Source organism: Diabrotica virgifera, chromosome 10 (genome assembly GCF_917563875.1).
Source record: "Diabrotica virgifera virgifera chromosome 10, PGI_DIABVI_V3a".
Lineage (NCBI taxonomy): Eukaryota > Metazoa > Arthropoda > Insecta > Coleoptera > Chrysomelidae > Diabrotica > Diabrotica virgifera.
The window spans coordinates 1,655,457-1,675,790 of NC_065452.1; the positions used below are offsets into that span (position 1 = coordinate 1,655,457).

General features: G+C 34.6%; 2 protein-coding genes across 2 annotated transcripts in view; both read right to left on the minus strand.

Annotated features, from left to right (window-relative positions):
* Positions 1–20,334, minus strand: part of LOC114341705 (insulin-like receptor) — a 523,292-nt gene that overhangs the window by 316,074 nt on the left and 186,884 nt on the right. The window contains exon 3 of the mRNA XM_050641373.1: positions 5,366–5,387. The gene's annotated coding sequence lies outside the window, so the exon portion shown is untranslated. The remainder of the gene's footprint in view (positions 1–5,365; positions 5,388–20,334) is intronic.
* Positions 1–20,334, minus strand: part of LOC126878591 (uncharacterized) — a 91,968-nt gene that overhangs the window by 37,197 nt on the left and 34,437 nt on the right. Inside the window, exon 3 of the mRNA XM_050641399.1 lies at positions 5,366–5,387. Coding sequence (XP_050497356.1) covers positions 5,366–5,387 — 22 coding nt within the window. The remainder of the gene's footprint in view (positions 1–5,365; positions 5,388–20,334) is intronic.

The following is a 20,334-nucleotide window of genomic DNA, read 5'->3' on the forward strand; positions in this document are numbered from 1 at the left end:
TTCATCGAAAAGTTTATCTACTTTTGCAAAATGTCAAAATCATATACTATTTTTACACGCAATAAATGGCTGTGATACGACATCTGCATTTTTCAAGAGGGGTAAAACGACTGTTTTTAAAATGTCAAGATTTACTTAAATGTGCTGAAGTTTTAAAAAAAAACTAATTCAACTCCAGAAGAAGTTATTTCCAACGGAATTAGCTTTCTTCTCTCTATGTATGGAGCGCCTAAGAAAACTACGTGCTTAGATAAGTTTCGATATGCATGTTTTTTTTTCAAGTACTCGAAACAAAAAACAAGTGCAGTTATCTTGTCTTCTTTCAACCTCAGCGGCTGCTCATCAACATCTTTTTCGGGTATATTACCAAGTTCAAGTGTGGCTTGGTTATCAGCTAGATCCAAAAGACTGGGGATGGAAATTAGTCGACAGTTCATTAGAACCAATTCAAACTTTACTCCCCCCTGAGCCGGAAAAACTCCTGAACACAATTTTTTGCAACTGTAAAAAGGGATGTAGCGCTAAATGTGGTTGCAAAAAAGTTGGACTGTTTTGTTCGGTAGCATGCACTAATTGTCAAAACCGGTCGTGCTCCAATGTTGAATTACCAACAATTGAGGATTCATTTGATTCTATCGAGGAGCCATGCGATGTGTCATTATTGGGACAATTTACTTGCACCCAGGATGAACAAGAAGAAGAAGAAGAACAAGAAGAAGAAGAACTAGAAGATGAAGAAGAGGAAGAAGAACAATGAGAAGAAGACCAAGGGAAGCAGAAGTATTAGAAAATTATGAACCAGTTTGATAAATTTCCCTTTTTTTTTAATTTATACCGCTTTATAAAACTTTTATCATTTTTAACCCTTGCCAATATCAATTATTAAATAGCTTTAAATTAAACAGAATCATAACAGATCCGTGGAATAGGCCTACTGGGGAAACCACGTTAAAAAAACGCGCTAAGTACACTACCTCAAAGGTGGTGTGGAAACGTATGCGCATATTATGACGATTACCACTTTTTGAATCGTTATATCTCAAAAACGGTGGCTCTCAGGAAAAAAAGTAATAAGGCATTTTTTATAGATAATTATCTAATCTACATTTTTTGTTAGTACTAATTTTACGATAAAACTTACTGTTTCGCTAAAAATCGCTAAAAACCATATTTGGTGACCTTTGACCCCGCGTAAAATTTTTAGCCCGGGTCGGATTTATGAGGACTTTTTAAATTTCATTCATGATGGTATTTTGAACAATCCTGCCAATTTTCAGCTTGATGGTAATTTTTGTAGCCTCGGATGCGTAAGTTGACCGGAGTATACAACTTCTGCGTCAGTTGTCGCCCCTCCCGTCGATTGACTTCTCAAAATTGTAGCGATTCTCTTTGTACACGAAACCACTATGAAACGCCCGTAGCAGCGACAAAAAGTATAAGCGTGTTTGTTCTATTTGAAAGCAGTGTTGACAAAAATAGAGCCGTTCGACACTTTCAGTGCTGCAGTTCAGGGTGAACCTGCGATTTAGGATTACAAAAGTGATTCATTCATATAGCAACAGAAATGCAAAGGCAAAAGCTTTACTATTCAAACTTTGAATGGTCTTTGAAAATGGGATGTACCCAAAATTTACGTCGTTTCCTTCCATTTCTGCACTTTCGAAGGAGCAACAAAGGCAATGTTTCTTCGTTCGAATTTATAATTAATCTACTTGTACAGACTACATTTTGTCGCTGCTGTTAACTACAAAAAGAAGTCAATCAGAACCACAGCAAACGCCGATATTAGCGACAAGGCAGCGGCTTTTTACTGCCGACTTCGATTTCAAAAAGTGGTTCGTCTGTAAGCGGCCTTATATGTAGTTCACCGCGCGGTCGCTGTTTCAAGCAATCGATTTAAACTGCTCATGCTGCCCGTGTACGGCCGCTTACAGACGAACTACTTTTTGAAGTCGAAGTCGCCAGCAAAAAGGAGCTGGCTGTCGCTAGTATCGGCGTTTGCTATGGTTCTGATCGACTTCTTTTTGAAGTTTTAGCGACGACAGCGGCAACAAAAATGTAGTCTGTACAAGCAGATTAATTATGAATTCCAACGAAGAAACATTGCTTTTGTTGCTCCTTGGAAAGCGCAGAAAAACAAGGAAACGACGTAAATTTTGGGTGCATCCCATTTTCAAAGACCGTTCAAAGTTTGGACAGTAAAGCTTTTGTCTGCATTTCTGTTGCTACATGAATAACTTTTGTAATCCCAAATCGCAGGTTCAGCCTGAACTGCAGCACTGAAAGTGTCGAACGGCTCCATTTTTGTCAACACTGCTTTCAACATCAACAACCACGCTTATACTTTTGGTCGCTGCTACGGGCGTTTCAAAGTGGTTTTGGCTGTGAAAAGAGAATTATTGCTACAATTATTGAGAAGTCAGCCGACGGGAGAAGCGACAACCGACGACACAGTGCAGTCGAGAAAACGACCGTGTATGTAAAAAGAAATGCGTTTTGCATTGTTGTTAAATGACGACTTCAAGTAGCGACAGACAACCAGAAACGCTCGACTTTTTGGTGCCGACTTCGACTTCAAAAAGTGGTTCGTCTGTAAGCGGCCTTAGATTACATATTGAAAATCTTTTCTTGAGAAAATTTTACAAAAGTTGTGGCACGAGGTCGATGTTAGAGGTTTTTACTTTAAGCTTGAAAAAGGATATTACAGTCCAACGGAAGATACCAGCCAACTAAGCCAACTGATAGAGCGTATGCAGATTCTGCGAAAATACAGACCAAACGGTCAAAGTTATTGTCTGCAACTGTACGGTAATTGTTCACCAAAGCCATAAATACTTGGAATAGGTCATTTTAGAACTTCATTAGGGATAACAAACGCAACTCCGAAACAGATACATGTATAATACTTATACACTTTTCTGAAGAGGAAGAAAATGTTTAACTTGATATGTTGAACTGATTCATCTGCTACAACGGATTGAAGAAGTAAGCTTAACGATCGGTCTTAAATAAACAGAGACAAAACGAGAATCATGATACCCAATTGGCAGACTAACAACAATCAAAATCATCTAACGATGATAATAAATAATGTCGCTGTTCGTTGGAGATAAAGTGAATCTGAGCTCTTTAATAACTCAAGGGGGATGTACTGAAGAAATAAAGCGCCGGTCAGCAATTGCAAAAAGCTCTATGGCAACATTAACAAAAATTTGGAGAAGCCTACCGATAAAAAAATGAGACTGGTAAGAAGTCTAGTTTTTCCAACTTTCATTGTTAAAAAGGTATGTACACACACCCAAGCTTATATGGAATCATCTGATATTTCTTACTATTTCGTGCGAATTTAAAAAAACTAATACACGAAGTCAAACAATATTTATTTTAAAGCAATTTAATAACAAATACATAACAATTAAATAAAACAAAAAAGTATTTAACAAACAAATTGAAGGTAGTTGTTTTAAAGTCACTAGTATACAAAATTTCAATGTAAAACGAATAATGTTTAAATTGTTTTTATTTATTTTTTTTTGTATTTTGTAGTAGTCAGTGTTATCACCTCTAGTCCTTATGCAAGCTCCAGTTTGCGTGGGCACGCTCCTAATCAAATTATCAACATTTTGTTGTGGTAGGTTGCTCCATCCTTTAAGAGCAGCTTGTACTAGCCGTGCAGTGTTTTGTGGATTATCCCGGCGAGCTCTAATTTTTCTTTTAAGCATATCCCACAAATATTCTATATAGGATTAAGCTCGGGTGAGCAAGCAGGCCACTCCAAACAAGGGATACCTTCTGCTTCAATGATGTCTGTAGTCACTCTAATGGTATGTAGAGGTCCATTATCATGCAATAAAATTAAATTTTCTCCTGTTACACCTCTCCAGAGCCTGACTACAGGTTATCAACATACCTGTGAGCAGTTAAAGTTGATTGGATGAAAATTAAAGGAGTTTTTTACGGATCACAATTCCTCTATAGAACATTAAACTTCCCCTTGTATATTTGTGAACAGATCTGACAGTTTTCGTTCTTGCTTGTCTTCCTCGACCTCTAAGTATACGATTTCGTGGGTCATCTGATTTTACACAAATCCTAACTTTTTTTGAAACTAGAACATATAGTCAATTCCCAATGTTCCAGTTTTGATGGTGAAGACACCAATTTAGGAGATCAATCTTGTGCTGCCTGGATAATTCAAAATAAATAAATATTACTTTGAAATACATGGTGATTCCATATAAGTTTGGGTGTGTGTAGATGTATTTGAGATGTACTGCTGGAGACTAATACTAAGAATACCATGGGTGACCTGAAGAACAAATGAATCGATACTGATCCAGCTAAACATAGAGAAAATGCTCTAGGAACACAAATATCAGAACTAATAATAGGCTAAATAGAAGACAAAAGGAGTCGAGGTAGATTTCCTACACGATACACGGACCATAGTGTTGCTAATATTGGCGCTCCATTGTTAGAATGTGCTAGAATTTTAGTTGAGATAAATGGAGTAACATTGTATAAATCAACTAATACCTTCATGATATCACGTACCGGCATCAGGTTAACGAGCAGGAAACCCATTATGAACGCCCGGCACGGCACAGCACAGGCCTGCACGTCCAAAAACCCATTTGTAACGGCTCACGGCACGGCACCGGAAAAATGATCATTTGCCATGGAGACCTCGTCAGAAGAAGAGGTTATAATAGTAAGTGAAATTTCACGAAATATTAAAAAAAAGAAGAGAATATGGCGATTTTCATCATCTTTTCCCGCATAAAGATGATCCAAAATTTCCCAAATATTTTCGAATGTCTCAAATCAAATTTTTTATTTTATAATTCCATATTTCAAAAGAAACAACGCGTTTTCAATTAAAAAATCAACAATATATCTACTTATTACCAACAATTATGACGCACTGGCGCCGACTGGCCGTTCAGGCCGTTCGACTTCAACGGATTTTATTCTCCTCGGAGAATTTTGGCCGTTCCGTTTGCGTGCTGGCCTGTGCCGGGCCGAGCCGGCCGCTCATAATGGGTTACGTTGTATTTAAAACTATACAAATGAATTTGGACTGTCCTGTGCCGTGCCGGGCGTTCATAATGGGTTTCCTGCTTGAAGAAAAAGATACCATTTTTGCATGTTTAATACAAAATGCAGCAATTTAAATATAATTTACTTCTTGTTTTCCCTATACAAAAATAAGAGTAACCATGTTCACAAATCGCTTAAAAAAATTGACAATCAACGAAAATAAATGTTGTGAGAAGCTTTGAAACTTTAAAAACAGGTTTTAAGATTTTTGAAAACGTATTAATGACATGTCTTACAAATATACAAATATGAACTCATAACTTACCCTTTATGGAATTCCTTCAAGCCTGAAACAAAAATAAGTTTAGTAACATCGCAGCATTCACAATATACGTAAATGTAAAGTATAAAAACTAACTAGTTGGGTTCTAGAAGAAAGCAGAAGCAGATATTCGGAAAAACTGAATTTAGACAGTATGAAACAATCATTATGTGCTTATTTCCCGGCTCCGTTTCAGATAGTTCTCATTATTTATAAATACCCCACGAAACGAAGCCGGAAAACACTTGAAAAATCGAAAAATTACTGGCCGCAGAAGTCTTTGTTGATACTTTTAGCTTGATTGGTCTGAGACGCGAGGATGTGAGTGAGTTGATCGAGGATCTGAGTGGGGCACCGGAGTTGGCTTGTGTTAGGTCAAATGGGAGGTATGAAAGAAAACAACCATACTGGTAGAATGAGGTGCTTTTTTTATTTATTATAACAGAAACCGTGGATATTGATAACTACGAAAGGCGTCCGAATCGTAAAAATGGTCTTCGAGGGCGCCGTGCGTCGCATCTAAGCAATTTATTATAACAGAAACAGCGGATATTGATACCCACGAAAGGCGCCCGAATCGTAAAAATTGTCTTCAAGGGTGCCGCGCGTCCTCGGAGCAGATATTGATACCCACAAAGGCGCCCGAATGGTAAAAATGGTCTTTGAGGACGCCGTGCGTCGTATCTAAGCAATTTATTACTTATTAACAGAAACAGCGGACATTGATACCCACGAAAGGTGCCCGAATAGCCTATGTTATTTGATTATCTGATATCTGATATTCTGTTGTACCCACTGGCTTCATTATGTAGGTTTCTGGTGCCAAACGGCGAAATCAGAAGCAAGTAGAAACATTTTTTAGGGGAATGGTAGCTGCATCATATTTGTGTAACAGTTCAAAAAAAAAATTTTTTTTCAGCGTTTAATTTTTTTAATGGATATATAGTAACAAATGTAAAAGGAGCACCGCGGGCCAGTTCGGGCCTGAGAAGCGATCTAAACAAATGGCACAGAACAATTCTAATCTGGAGACCACATTCCGCGGGAGCTATATGTGCTTTCTGTGGTTTTCCGGGTTTGACTCCGCGTTGAATAATTTTGGTTTTGAGAAAAACCATTATTTTGACGACGTTTCGGTAAGATCTCACGGCTAGCAACAGCGAGAAGCGGGACTACCTGACTATTATATTATATAGCTAATATTATATTAACTTAATACAATATGAAATATTAATATGCTATATAATTAAAGTAACCTAAAAAAAGGTTAAAAAAATATTGAACACCAGGGTTTGAACCGGTGACCTCTCGATCTGCACTCGAATGCTCTACCACTGAGCTAAATTCACAATAAAACTCAATATATCCATGTAAAAACTGTTGAATATTGCATTATCATCTAGTTCTGAGCTATTCTGAAGATTTCAGATGTCTAGCTAGTCGAAAAGTATGTTTAAAATCGATTACAAGATTTCCCGGACACAATGACAAAGAGACGGACAAAGAACAAGTGAAGTATATCAAAAAGTTTTAAAAATAGCGGCCAAGGTGATGGTTGTCAGTAAGACGCCAATACAACCGGAAGTAGTAACAGCTTATGGTGAAGAATTAGAGAGAACTAACAGTATCACCTACCTTGGTTGTAATCTAAATGAGAACTGGGACATGAGCAAAGAAATTAGAATACATAGAGAAGGCCAGAGCTGCATTCTTTAAAATAAAGAAACTTTTATGTGGAAACAACATTGAAGAAGAGGGCCAGGTCGAAGAAGAACGTCCTGGCTTAAAAACCTGAGAGAATGGTTTAACAGATCCCCTGCATCCCTTTTCCGAGCTGCCGTGAACAAAATTACTATAGCCAATTTGATAGCCAACGCTCGATAATCGAGCACGGCACATGAAGAAGAAGAGTAATTTTTTGATTTTTAAATACTTCGTTTCTTGCGGTATAGGCCTTTTTTCGAACGTTGTGTATCTACAAATAGGGATTTCCTCTCTATTGTTTTCCGAAAAGAAAAATTTTCCTCTCCTATTTTATGTACGTAACTTCTATTTAGTATTTATAGTGCCTGGCTTGATATGGATTAATAATTGACAGTTTAAAAATGGTTGTATAGAATATAGAAGATATATCTTTTTTGAAAAATTGCTTATTCACGAGTATGTTTAATAAAAATAAATTATATTTTTATTATATATCCTTAAACCACGTCATTTTATTCATTAAAACCTTCGAAAGTTTTTTCATCGATAACATCGTGTTAATATCGGTGTCACAACACACAAATACTAAATATTCCTCCATTAATCCGTACAAGCTCTGATAAATTTTCACAAGCATGGACTGTCTGTTTACTACTACATACGTAATAGGAGAAATAAATATTGAATTTCATACAGTGGGAAGTTTAATTTTCGATTAAACCGATTTTAATGCAAGTGGAGGATCAAAACTGACAATGCACTAAGCTCATGTTTTCCTAGCTAGGACAAGATAAACCGAACATATATGTCCAAATTCAATATTTCAAAATTATTTTTATTCTTATGAAAGCTATTTTCTAACGACATTTTATGCATTGAAATATTATGTAGATACACTTCTGGTCAGGAGTAGGTACAAAATTCATTAAGGTAGCACGCCTTAGATGGCTAGGTCATGTAATCAGACGAGAGGAAGATGCCATAGTCAGAAAAGTTTTTGACCGAAGAGGACCGATAGGACAATGAACAAGAGGAAGACCGAGACTTAGGTACCAAGAAAACCTAGAAAATGATTTGAAATCTATTGGAATTAGAGCATGGAGAAGAGTTGCCAGAGACAGGGCGAATGGAGGATTGTTCTGAAGAAGGCTTTGGCTCATAAAGAGCTGTAACGCCACTGATGATGTTGATGATGATTGACCCTGAGAAACCGCTCAAATGTGTATTGACGGGAAACTTGGCTTGCAAACAAGCCAAACGCCCGCAGCTTGAAAACACGCAAATGTGCATCGAGCCTCTGTAATCTGTTATAACCAATATTGCATCTGTACACGACCTTCCCGTACGGAAACCTTGTTGCATACCTATGCATATGTTTATGAAATCATTTATTCGTTCTTGCCAAATTTCAGTTGTAAATTTCAGGGTAGTACCATCTAGCAAATTGATGCCTCTGTAGTTTTCTGGTTGTTTATTTTCGCCCTTTTTGAAATAAGATTAACTCGCTTGGTATTTTATTGTGTCTTAAAATCTTGTTAATTGATGTTGTCATTTGATTCGTCATTGTAGCTCCACCATATTTTAACTGTCCATTTGGCATGCCATCTTTACCGGCAGCTTTTCTGTTCTTCTAGGTTTCTAAATGTTGTTCGTACTTCATGCTTGCTTACGTGAACTTCGTTTATGGTAATTTCTGGTGTTGGTGGTTCTAACGTAATTTGTTGTTCCTCTGTATATAACTTCTTTAGATACTCAATCCATGCACCCTTTTCGATGTGTTTAGGCTCTATTAATTCCAAGACAAATAAGGACATAGGTATCGAAAACAAAATACTTAAAACAAAATAAAAAGTGTTACATTAAAAAGGATTACGAAATGGAGAGGAACAAAGAACAATGCAATATAAAAATGTACATACAAAAGTAAAACAAGAGGTAGTTAATAAGAACAATACAACCTAGAAAAAAGTACTATTCCAAAGATAAATACAGAGCATTTCGGAGAACACGTGGATAGAGTATTATGAGAATTCATTGTTAGAGAGAAGAGATAAATATCTTCCAACAAACAAACAATTGGAAGTCATATGTTTATCACGAATAGAACAATTAGAAAAAGCAAATAAATTCACTAAATTGAAAAAAATGTCCAGTACATAAAAATGCACGAAAACTGATACGAAACATTACAGATGAATAGCAGTCATATCGAACATTCCAGAGGGATAAGGAACCTAATAACCCGAAGAACAAGCAGGATTCTAGCTTGAAGATCTATTATTTACAATAGTTTCGCGCTAAAAATGGCCCTAAAAAAAGTTCAATTAAATAAAGAAATACTGCCGGTAGCTTTAATAGATCTGCAAAAGCATTCGATAAAGTTTCAATTTCACAACTATGAAAGGAAATATAAATCCAGTACTTCTTATTTTTTGTTCATAAATTTTATGACATTGGTCATAATGTATTCTTCCGGTCCTTACATATGGATGTCAAACATGGACGTTCACAAAAGCGAATATGGACAGAATTGCGAAAACACAAAGAGCAATGGAAAGACAAATGATCAACGTAAGACTGTCAGATAGAAAAAGGAATTCCTGGGTAAGAAATATCACAAAAGTTAATGATGCTACTCGTCAAACAGCTAAACTAAAATGCAAATTCGCCGGTCATACGATTAGACAAAAAGACGAAAGATGGAATAAAATTATTACAGAGTGGAGACCATGGACATATAAACGAAAAAGAGGAAGACCGCAGATGAGACGGGTAGATGACCTAAAACACCAAGCAGGCTCAAAATGGATGCACATGGCTCAGGATAGTGAAAGATGGAGGAGCGAAGGGGAGGCCTATGTCCAATATTGTATGTCGCAAGGCTAATAGATAGATAGAAATTTTATGACATGTATGGACCTACACGTTGTATTTTGAAAAATAATTGTTGAATCGTCGAATCCTGAGGATCGATCACATTACTAATCTGCAAAGGTGAGAATCTGCTGAGAATGAAAAAAGAAAAAGAGCTGTTAATCAAAATAAAAACTGCTGCAACTAATCTTGCAGGGAAAAGTAGAAGGAAAGCGAGGACCAGGAAGGCGAAGGATTTCCTGGCTGAAAAATCTACGTATGTGGTTCAACACAACCACTACAAATCTTTTTAGAGCAGCAGTGTGCAAAGTACAGATTGCCATGATGGTCGCCAACATCCGAAACGGATAGGCACTACAAGAAGAAGAAGAATAATTGTTGAATCGTCAAATAATACTTAAAATTGTGTTATTTAAAATGTAAAATTATTCTACCAGAGCAATAATTATGTATATACATACAAGCAAAGTCTTACCAATAAAAGATGCAATATCCGAAACACTGTTCACCTCAACAAGCAATAAAATATATTAAGAGATCTACTGGAGTATAATATAGCACTTAACATAATCAATGCCACCTTTATTAAATAATATTGACGTTCAATTCTTTACTAGATCACTCAACCTGATAGGTTAAAACGATATTATTTAGTGCGCAAAAAACAAAAACTATCTGTAAATAATAGTAGACGTAATAGTGTATCACAGATAGTCAATGATACTCAAAAATAGAATTATACTGAATAGTACATTCTTTCACGGTTTTTGATGTATATTTTAAAGAACCGCTTGTATTGACATGAAATTTGGCATACGCATAGCTAACATGTCAAAAAAAGTGATATGGTGCCGATGTGTGCTTTTGCCCTGGGGGTGACTTTCTCCCCGTCTCGGAGGTGAAAACATATAGGTCAAGATAAGTCCCGAAATGGATAAACTGACTAATTTTAAGCAACTTTTGTTTTATAGAGTTTTTTCACCAAATCAATACTTTTCGAGTTATTTGCAAGTGAATATGTTCATTTTTCAACAAAATAACCACGTATTTAGACGGTTTTTCGCAAATAACTCAAAACGTAAGCATTTTGTCGAAAAAAATACTCTTAGCAAAATTATAGCCTATAAAAAAGTGAAAAAAACGGTGTATATATTAGGTCTCTATACCTAGCAAAAGCAGAGTTATAGCTAATGAAAAATAGGTTCATATTCGAAAAATTCCAAATATGTAGAATAATTCAATGTGAAATATCCAAATAATGAAGCATTCTTGGGGAAAACACATTACAACTTTTTTAAAGTGTTTAAAAAAATTTGTTTTTATAAAAAAAATTTCTAGCATCAAAAAATGTAAGCAAGTTACGCTCAAAATAAAGTTGCTCAGTTGGTCCCTTTTGTTTTGGCAAAAAAAATCAGGAAGATCACCCCCCAATTAGCAACTTAAATGAAATTAATCGTTACCGCTTCACAAGTTACTTTACTTATGTTGTGTTTATATGAACTGTAAGTTTCGTCGATTCAAAGTGCTTATTTTAAAAAAAATTGGTTTTAAAGTAAAATTTTTAAAAATTTTAATTTTGAAAAAAATGCTTTTTTTCAAAATAACTTAAAAATTGTTAGAGATATCAAAAATCTTAAACAATAAAAAAAGTCGGCTTTACTTTTCTTAATATTTTGTATTTTTTTTGTATTTCTGTAAGACAAAAATTGGTTAAGATTCGGTGTTTCTAAATTTGCATACACTCGTGATAAGTGACTCGTTCAAGCCCTTTTAACTACAGCTCTTTCAAAAATAAGGACTTTGAACCGATGAAACTTACAGATCATATGATCAATACATACGCGAGTAAAAAACTTGTAAAGTGGTAACAATTAAGTTCATTTGAAATGCTAATTGGGGGCGATTTTCCCGATTTCTTACCCAAAAAAGGGATCAACTTTATTTTGAGCGTAACTTGTTTACTTTTGATGCTAAACAATTTTTTAAAAAACAAAAATAAGCATTTTTTAAACACTTTAAAAAAGTTAAGAGTTTTTCCCAAAAAAGTGCTTCGTTTTTTGGTTATGGCACGTTAAAATATGTATTCGATTTGGAATTTGACGAATATGAACCTATATTTCATTAGCTATAACTCTGCTTCTACTAGGTATAGTATTATATACACCATGTTTTTACTTTTTTACATGCTATATTTTTGATAAGAATTTTTTTTCGACCAAATACTTTTTGAGTTATTTGCGAAAAACCGTCTGAAAATGTGGTTATTTTGTAGAAAAATTAACATATTCACTTGCAAATAACTCGAAAAGTATTGATTTGGTGAAAAAACTGTATAAAACAGAAGTTGCTTAAAATTAGTCAGTTTATCCATTTCGGGACTTATCTTTGGACATATATTTTTTTCACCCCCGAGATGGGGTGAAAGTCACCCCCCAGGGCAAAAGCACACATCGGCACCATATCACTTTTTTTCTTTGACATGTTAGCTATGCGTATGCCAAATTTCATGTCAATCCAAGCAGTTCTTTAAAATTTAGAGGTTTTGCAATATTTTACCTTTAAAGAACGTACTATGTAATGGCATATCATATAGTAGGAAATATATGAAACGAAAAATTCTATGCTAAATTCTAATTTTCGATTTTTCTTTAGGGATGAGGTAGTACTGATGAGATTGGAAGAATAGGGAACTTGCACATAAAAATATTTTTGCATAAAATTGTTAATTAATGTTTAAAAATGTTATATTCAAAATATTACATCTTAACAATGTAGTGTACGTACAATAACTGATAATAGTTCCGCGCCCAAAATTTCCGTTTCAAACAACTTCAAAAGCGCGAGTTGGGGTCTGACGTCACCAACCACAGTGTTGTCGTTCGCCCGTTCGGTGAGCTCTTGCATTGAATGCATTTTGCCATTGCTAGTTGTTCGTGTCGAATAACTGTCTTGTTTGGTCGGTGTTTATATTATTGTATTTAGTGTATAATATACTTATATCGAAATGGAAAACAAATCTGCGCAATATAATATCTATACAGGGTGTTTCATTAATAATTGTCCATATAGTAACTGGAGAAACCTTAGCACAAAATACGAAGATTTAACCTGAATTACTTAAATAAAATGTGGTTGCTTACTGAGTTACAGGGTGTTTTATCTAAAAATTTAAAAACTATTTTTGCTCAGCATTTTAAAACTATTCGATGCATCCTTTTCATACCTGGCAAAAAGTGCGACTACTAGACACCCTACTAAATTACGATAAACAAACGTTTCTAGCTACTACCAGAGGCGTACGACAGGGGATGGTGGATGGTTGAGCCTTCTCAAATTCTACGCCACTGGAGGAATTACTGTTTTAGTGCCATTTTTAGATTCTCCAATACTTTCTACGTAAATAATAAAGTCTTCATTGGTAACGATAAAGTCATTAGTTTTCGAGATATTTGAAGTTAAATATGAAACGTCACAGTTATTTTGATTAATTTATGATATGATTCATATTATGATTAAAATTTAAAAATTATTTGTACCCAGTACTTTAAAACTATTTGGCGTATCCTTATCATACTTGGCAGAAAATTTAGGTACTGTAAACCCTACTAAATTAAGATAAATAAACTTTTCTAGCTACTACCAGAAGCGTACGACAGGGGATAGTGGCTGGTTGACCCTTCCCAAATTCTACGCCACTGACGAATTTGCTATTTTAGTGTACATTTTTGATTTTGCAATACTTTTTATGTAAATAATATACTGTTCATTCGTAACGATAAAATGGTTAGTTTTCGAGATATTTGAAATTAAAAATGAAGCGACACAATACATTAATCAAAATAACCGTGTCATTTCATTTTTAACTTCAAAGATCTCGAAAACTAATGACTTTATCGTTACGAATGAAGAGTATATTATTTTCATAGAAAGTATTGGAGAATCCAAAAATTGAACTAAAATAGCAATTTCGCCAGTGGCGTAGAAATTGAAAAAGGTCAACCATTCACTTTCCCCCATCGTACGCCTCTGGTAATAGCCAGAAACGTTTGTTTAACATGATTTAGTAGTGTGTACAGTACCTATACTTCCTGCCAAGTATGAAAAGGATACGTCGAATAGTTTTAAAATGCTGAGCAAAAATAGTTTTTTAATTTTCAGATAAAACACCCTGTAACTCAGTAAGGAACCACATTTTATTTAGATGTTTTAGGTTAAGTCTTCGTATTTTGTGCTAAGGTTTCTCCAGTTACTATATGGACAATTATTAATGAAACACCCTGTATAGTGATGGAATGCCAAAGCACAACCAGCAGAACATCCAACAAATATTTTTTTACTCTACCAGTAGAACCAAAAACGTCGTTTGAAATGGCTAAAGGCATGCAGACGAGATGAAAAGGATATTTCACAAAGTAGCAAAGGTCTTTATGTCTGTGAGGATCATTTCGATGTGAGTATTTATCTAATTAGGTACCTAATACTAATAAGACAGTTTCTATTTCAAGAAAAAATATTAGGTAGTTATCGTTTCATGAAATGTGCCTACTTAAACTTGTTTATTTGTTGCAGTTGGAACAAGACATGAATAACTATATAAATTCAAGATTATGGGTGGTCCCAAAATTGTTAAGTCAGGTGTTGTCCCGCACATATTTGATTGTTAACCAGACAGAAAACGAACGCCCATGAGGGAAGCAGCCCTTAAAAGGGTTAAACGTCAGCTTCTTGAAGATACCGCTTCCACATCTAACTCTGTTCTAGAGGACAATGATGATTGATAAGAGACAGTGTGATCCTAGTTTCACAAACTTAGTTCAACCAGGACCTGAATTAAACCAACCAGCTTTACCTCAAAAACTGAATAATGCATAAACACAGACTTACATCAAAATCAGAAGTAAAGGTATTCAGTGTAAATTTCAAAGAAGTGTTACAGTCGGGTTGTCGCCATTGAAAATACATAATAAGGATGCATGAACTTCACCTATAAAAGACTTGCAAACAATATTTGAAGATACAAAAAGTGAATCAGGACGTTCTGTATTTGAAGATAATAGTGAATATAATGGTAGTGATGGCTATTGGTAAAATGAAAGTGATTCTTCTTGTGATGAAGATGCGAAAGAAGAGGAAGCAAAACAATTTAAAATGTTGTCTCTGAAGTGTACAGTGATGAAGTTACAATACAGACCTACATTGTATACGTTTCAATTAATAGAAATATATTGTAAATCACAAACAATGCATCTATTTTTCACTCTAAAAAGAACAGGACACACATTTATGTCTCTTGGAGATTATTTCGTCATAAGCGAAAGCAATGCTTCGAGAATATTTGCAAAATCTGTTACATTAATTAGTAAATATTTAAGATCTTGTATTTTTAATCCCCAAGTTGGTCCAGTTAAATTAAACTTACCCTTAGCATTCTGAGTAATAGTATCTACTTATGCATTTTAAGCACTTTAGAAGGTAAGTACCAATTTCTAAAGATTTATAAATTTCACTTTGAAACTAAATAAACTGATTGTAAAACTATGCAAGAATACAAATAATATCTGGTAATTTCCAATTAAATACGATTAAGATGTTATATACAATTCCCGTAATACTCTGATCGCGTTTAACCGGGTTCGACTCGTAGCCCGGTTGTGGTCCGTGACGTCAGACCAATAGAAGGACGTATAAGCGCCTTCTAAGAAATTTGAATTTTATAGCATTTTCAAAGCCTCGTAATAAGCGTATGGGTTAAAAATATTTGTTTTTTTACATGCAAGCGTTTTAAGATCATGTTACCTTATGTTTTTTAATATTATTTAATATTTAAAAAATTATGCAAGTTCCCTATTGTAGATTGGAACTTAAAAGATCTTTTGTGTATACCCAGTCCCGCCGAGAGGGCGGTACAGCCGGTACATTTTACCGGGACACGGCGATGTAAGGGGCCCGGCGTCGACCAGACCAAAGACGTAATTTTTTTGTAAAATCAGAAATTCATGGACTTCCATTGTTGAACAATCTAAATAAGTTGCCAGCATTTATGGAATAAATCCAGAATGTACAAGAAGCCTTCGAGATTTTTTGATGATTTGCTTGGGCCTAGTAGTGACTGATAATTTTGAGCTTGACGCAATTAATAGTTGGCTGTGAAATATTTGACATTGTCATTAATTGTATAATAAGAAATTTTACCAGAAGATTAAATGCAGCGATGAAACTTATTCGCTATTTAAGATTTTATTATCAGCCTTACACTTAAAGGTAGAAAGGCTTAGGACTAAGTAAGTAAGTAAGATTTTATGGGCATTCCGAGATGAAGATGACGACAATATTAAGAAAAAAATTGATATACTGCGCGAGTTTTATAAAGAAGAGATCAGTGAACAATTGATAGATGAAATTTTTCATTTGAGAGCGATATACAAGGATAATATTGGTGAATCTCAAATTTCCCCAATAGATTTACTTAATAAAATTGAACATCTCAAATTGGATTTCTTTATTTCCTAAGCGTCGATGTTGTTATTGCCTTAAAAAAATATTTTGTACATTACCCGTGACAGTCGCAGAAGCAAAAAGATGATTTTCTTGTCTTTCTCGCATAAAAAATGCTATGAGATCTACAATAACAGGATCGGTCTGGCCTAGCAACTTGGGCATTGAGAATGACTTGGTAAAATCATGCCAGTTTCAAAAATTAGAGACATCTTTGCTAATTAGAAAACTCCAAAAACATTTGTATTATAAATATTTTTACTATTATAAATATAATAAAAACTTAATAAAATCTATATTTGAAATGTTTCTTATTATTATTGATAATTTTATTTCTATAAAAATTAAACAATTATTTTCGCTCTTTACTTCTTCCAGGGGGTCCGCTTTTCACTTCTTACCGGGGCTCGCTCATTTCTCTCGGCGGCCCTGTGTATTGTGTATAGTGTATACCAGAGGTCACCAATTAGTTTCCATGGGGGTCCGTTTCGAAAACCTATGACACTTCCGGGGTCCGGATTTATGTTGCCTGTGTCTGGCTGTTCTGATTCGGTTTCTTTGAGGAATCTTGTTAAAAAATATCCCCTATAAACAAATCAGAAAGGTGTGGGCGAAATTTTTGGGCAGAATTTGTTTAACATTTTTTTTTACAAATTCAAAACATCACCTTTCTTGCCCCCGAAAATATGTTTTTAGCATTTTTGGGTCATCTTAAACAAAAAATATCTGTCACTTTATTACAACTTAAGAGTTTTCCAGCATCGCAAATGCATATTTTTGCATTTTTCATATTTTAAATCGCTTATAACTTGAAAATTATCAACGATGACTAAAAACTATCAAAAATGACATTTTTTATGTACAATCTGTCTTTGGAGTGAGTTTAGTGCAACTGAGTCTCATTAGGGAGTTATATTCATCTGTTAAGTGAGATCTCTACCGATTTTTAATAAAGTTCATTCTTGATAAAGCCAAAGCGGCTTCGCACACATCAGTTGAGCCAAACATAGTACACAATTTCATGGCCAAACATTTTCAAAATTGCCAAACACTAGGTATATTCTGAATTTATTGACGGTCTGAACAAAACTAGCCCACGGTCCGGATGCGGACCGCGGTCCGCTAATTGGTGACCCCTGGTGTATACTATACCATAATGTGTACAATCTCGTTACTAGCAATTACTTTATGCTCTTAGGCCAGGGTAATAAGACAAAAATATACCCTGTTCGTGACACTTCAACAGCCAGGGTATTGAAGCGTTTTTTCGACAGGTAATACTTATAAGAACAAATTGTAACTATTTCCTGCGTAGGATCTGGCGGCCATTTTTATTTATAAACAATTTAGTGTCAAAAAACGGCCTTTTTCCCTGTTTTTTTCATATTAATGGAAAAACAGTAAGAATTATGGTTTTTTTAGTACAGACATCTTCGAGAGAATGGAAAAAGCTTTAAAATGGCGTATTACAAAGTTGAATACACTCATTTATTGTTAATATAATTGCGAAAAAAGGTCAAAATTTCAAAAAAAAATAAATTCGCAATAACTATTGTAAAAATAAGTATAAAGCTTTGAAATTTTTGACAAATGAGGGTTCTTTGGTGCTTAATATGTGACAAAAATTTCAAAGCGATTCATTCAATTGTTTAAATTTTTTTCAAATTGTTTATCCCAGAGAGCTTTTTTTGCAATAACGTAAGTCAGAAAAACATAATGTTAGAACCATTCTAAAGGTGTCAAATGAAAGAGCATGAACTAAACTTTAAAACTGGTTTAAAAAAAGTGAATCAAAATGCATTTATTAGTAATAAATAATTACGCAAAAGTATCGTCAATTTGTATTTTTTTGAATCCTTTAAATTTTGGAATAACTTTTTTCAAAAAAATCTATTTTTTACCGTTCTTTAGGTACATAACTATCAAGTAATGTTATTTATATGATAATTGATGAAAAATTGTAATAAATATATATAATTTATTATTTAAAAAAATAAAAAGTTTATAAGGAAAAATTGAACATACTTTTGCATAATTATTTATTACTAATAAATTTTTTATTCACTTTTAAACCAATTTGAAAGTTTAGCTCATGCTCTTTCATTTGACACCTAGACAATGGTTCTAACATTATTTTTTTCTGACTTATGTTATTGCAAAAAAAGCTCTCTGAGATAAACAATTTGAATAAAATTTAAACAACTGAATGAATCCTTTTAAATTTTTGTCACATATTAAGCACCAAAGAACCCTCATTTGACAAAAATTTTAAAGCTTTATACTTATTTTTACAATAGTTATTGCGAAATTAATTTCTTTTTTAAATTTCGACCTTTTTTCCTCCAGAAAACCATAAGTCTCACTGTTTTTTTTTTCATTAATTTGCAAAAAAGGAAAATAGACCGTTTTTGACAGTAAATTGTTTATAAATAAAAATGGCCGCCAGATCCTACGCAGGAAATAGTTACAATTTGTTCTTATAGGTATTACCTGTCGAAAAACGCTTCAGTACCCTGGCTGTTCAAGTGTCATGGAAAAAACCTTATTACCCTGGACTATCTGGCAGTGATAACAAAGTTACTTTTTGTGCTCCATGGTAGAAGACTAACAACACATAAGTAGATATCTTTAGTGGCGAACGCAGGTGGGGACCGAGTAAATGCCGATATAAACATCTAGTCACTTTGCGAGTGAGCCAAGGGCATTCTATTGTCTTCTTCTCTTCTTTGTGTGCAGTGCTTGTTTTCAAGCGTTGGCTATCGTCGTATTAACAAGCTGATAAAATGTTTCTCGGTCGGCAGCTATATGAAACAATTCCTCGACCGTTCGACCTGTTCATTGTCTAATGTTATGCAGCCAGGACAGTTGTTTTCTTCCAACCCAGCGTTTTCCTTCGATTTTGCCCTGAATGCTCAACCAGAGTAAGCGATATTTAGATCCTCTCATTATATGACCGAAGTATTGAACCTTTCTCATTTTTATGATGTTGATCAATTCTCGCTCTCTGTGCATGGTCTCCAGCACATGTTCGTTGAATATGTGCTATCCACGGGATTCTGAGCATGCGACGGTAACACCACAACTCGAACGCTTCTAATTTATTAAGATTCTTTATTTTTGTTGTCCAGGTTTCACATCCATAGAACAAAACGGACCAGACGTAGCACTTCAATACCCTTAGACGCGTGGTCAATGACAGACTTCTACTGCACAATACAGAACGCCAGCTAATAAAGCTTTTTCGTGCAATTTCTATTCTGCTCGAAATTTCCTCATCACTTTCAACCAGCTACCCAGATATCAAAATTGTTCCATCCCTTCCAGGATTTTGTTACCTAATTGTAGTACTGAGTCTTCGATATTAATTTTTCCGACCACCATCCATTTTGTTTTCTTTGCGTTGATTGTTAAGCCCTTTGCAGTAGGTACATTCGTTGTTTACAACGTTCAACAGGCTTTGAAGGTCTTCTAGACTCTCTGCCATTATGGCGATGTCATCTGCGTATCTGATGTTATTAATAATTTCACCACCGATTTTAACACCTTCGCGACGATTATTTAAAGCTTCCTCAAAAATTGGTTCGATGTAGGCCTTGAATAATGTCGGTGACATAACACATCCCTGTCTGACACCACGCTTAATAGAAACTTTAGCTGAAACTTCTTGATCCAATTTAATACATGCGATCTGATTGTCGTAAAGATTTTTGAGCAATCTAATGTCGTACGTGTCCAGACCAAAAAGTCCAAGCATTGAAATAGTAATGTACATATGTGTACTCTATTAAAGGTTTTTTCGAAATTTATAAAGCATACGTAAATATTTTTTCTAAACTCAATGCTCTTTTGTGTATTCGCATGCAAAAAAGAGCTTCCCGAGTACCCATACCGTTTCGGAA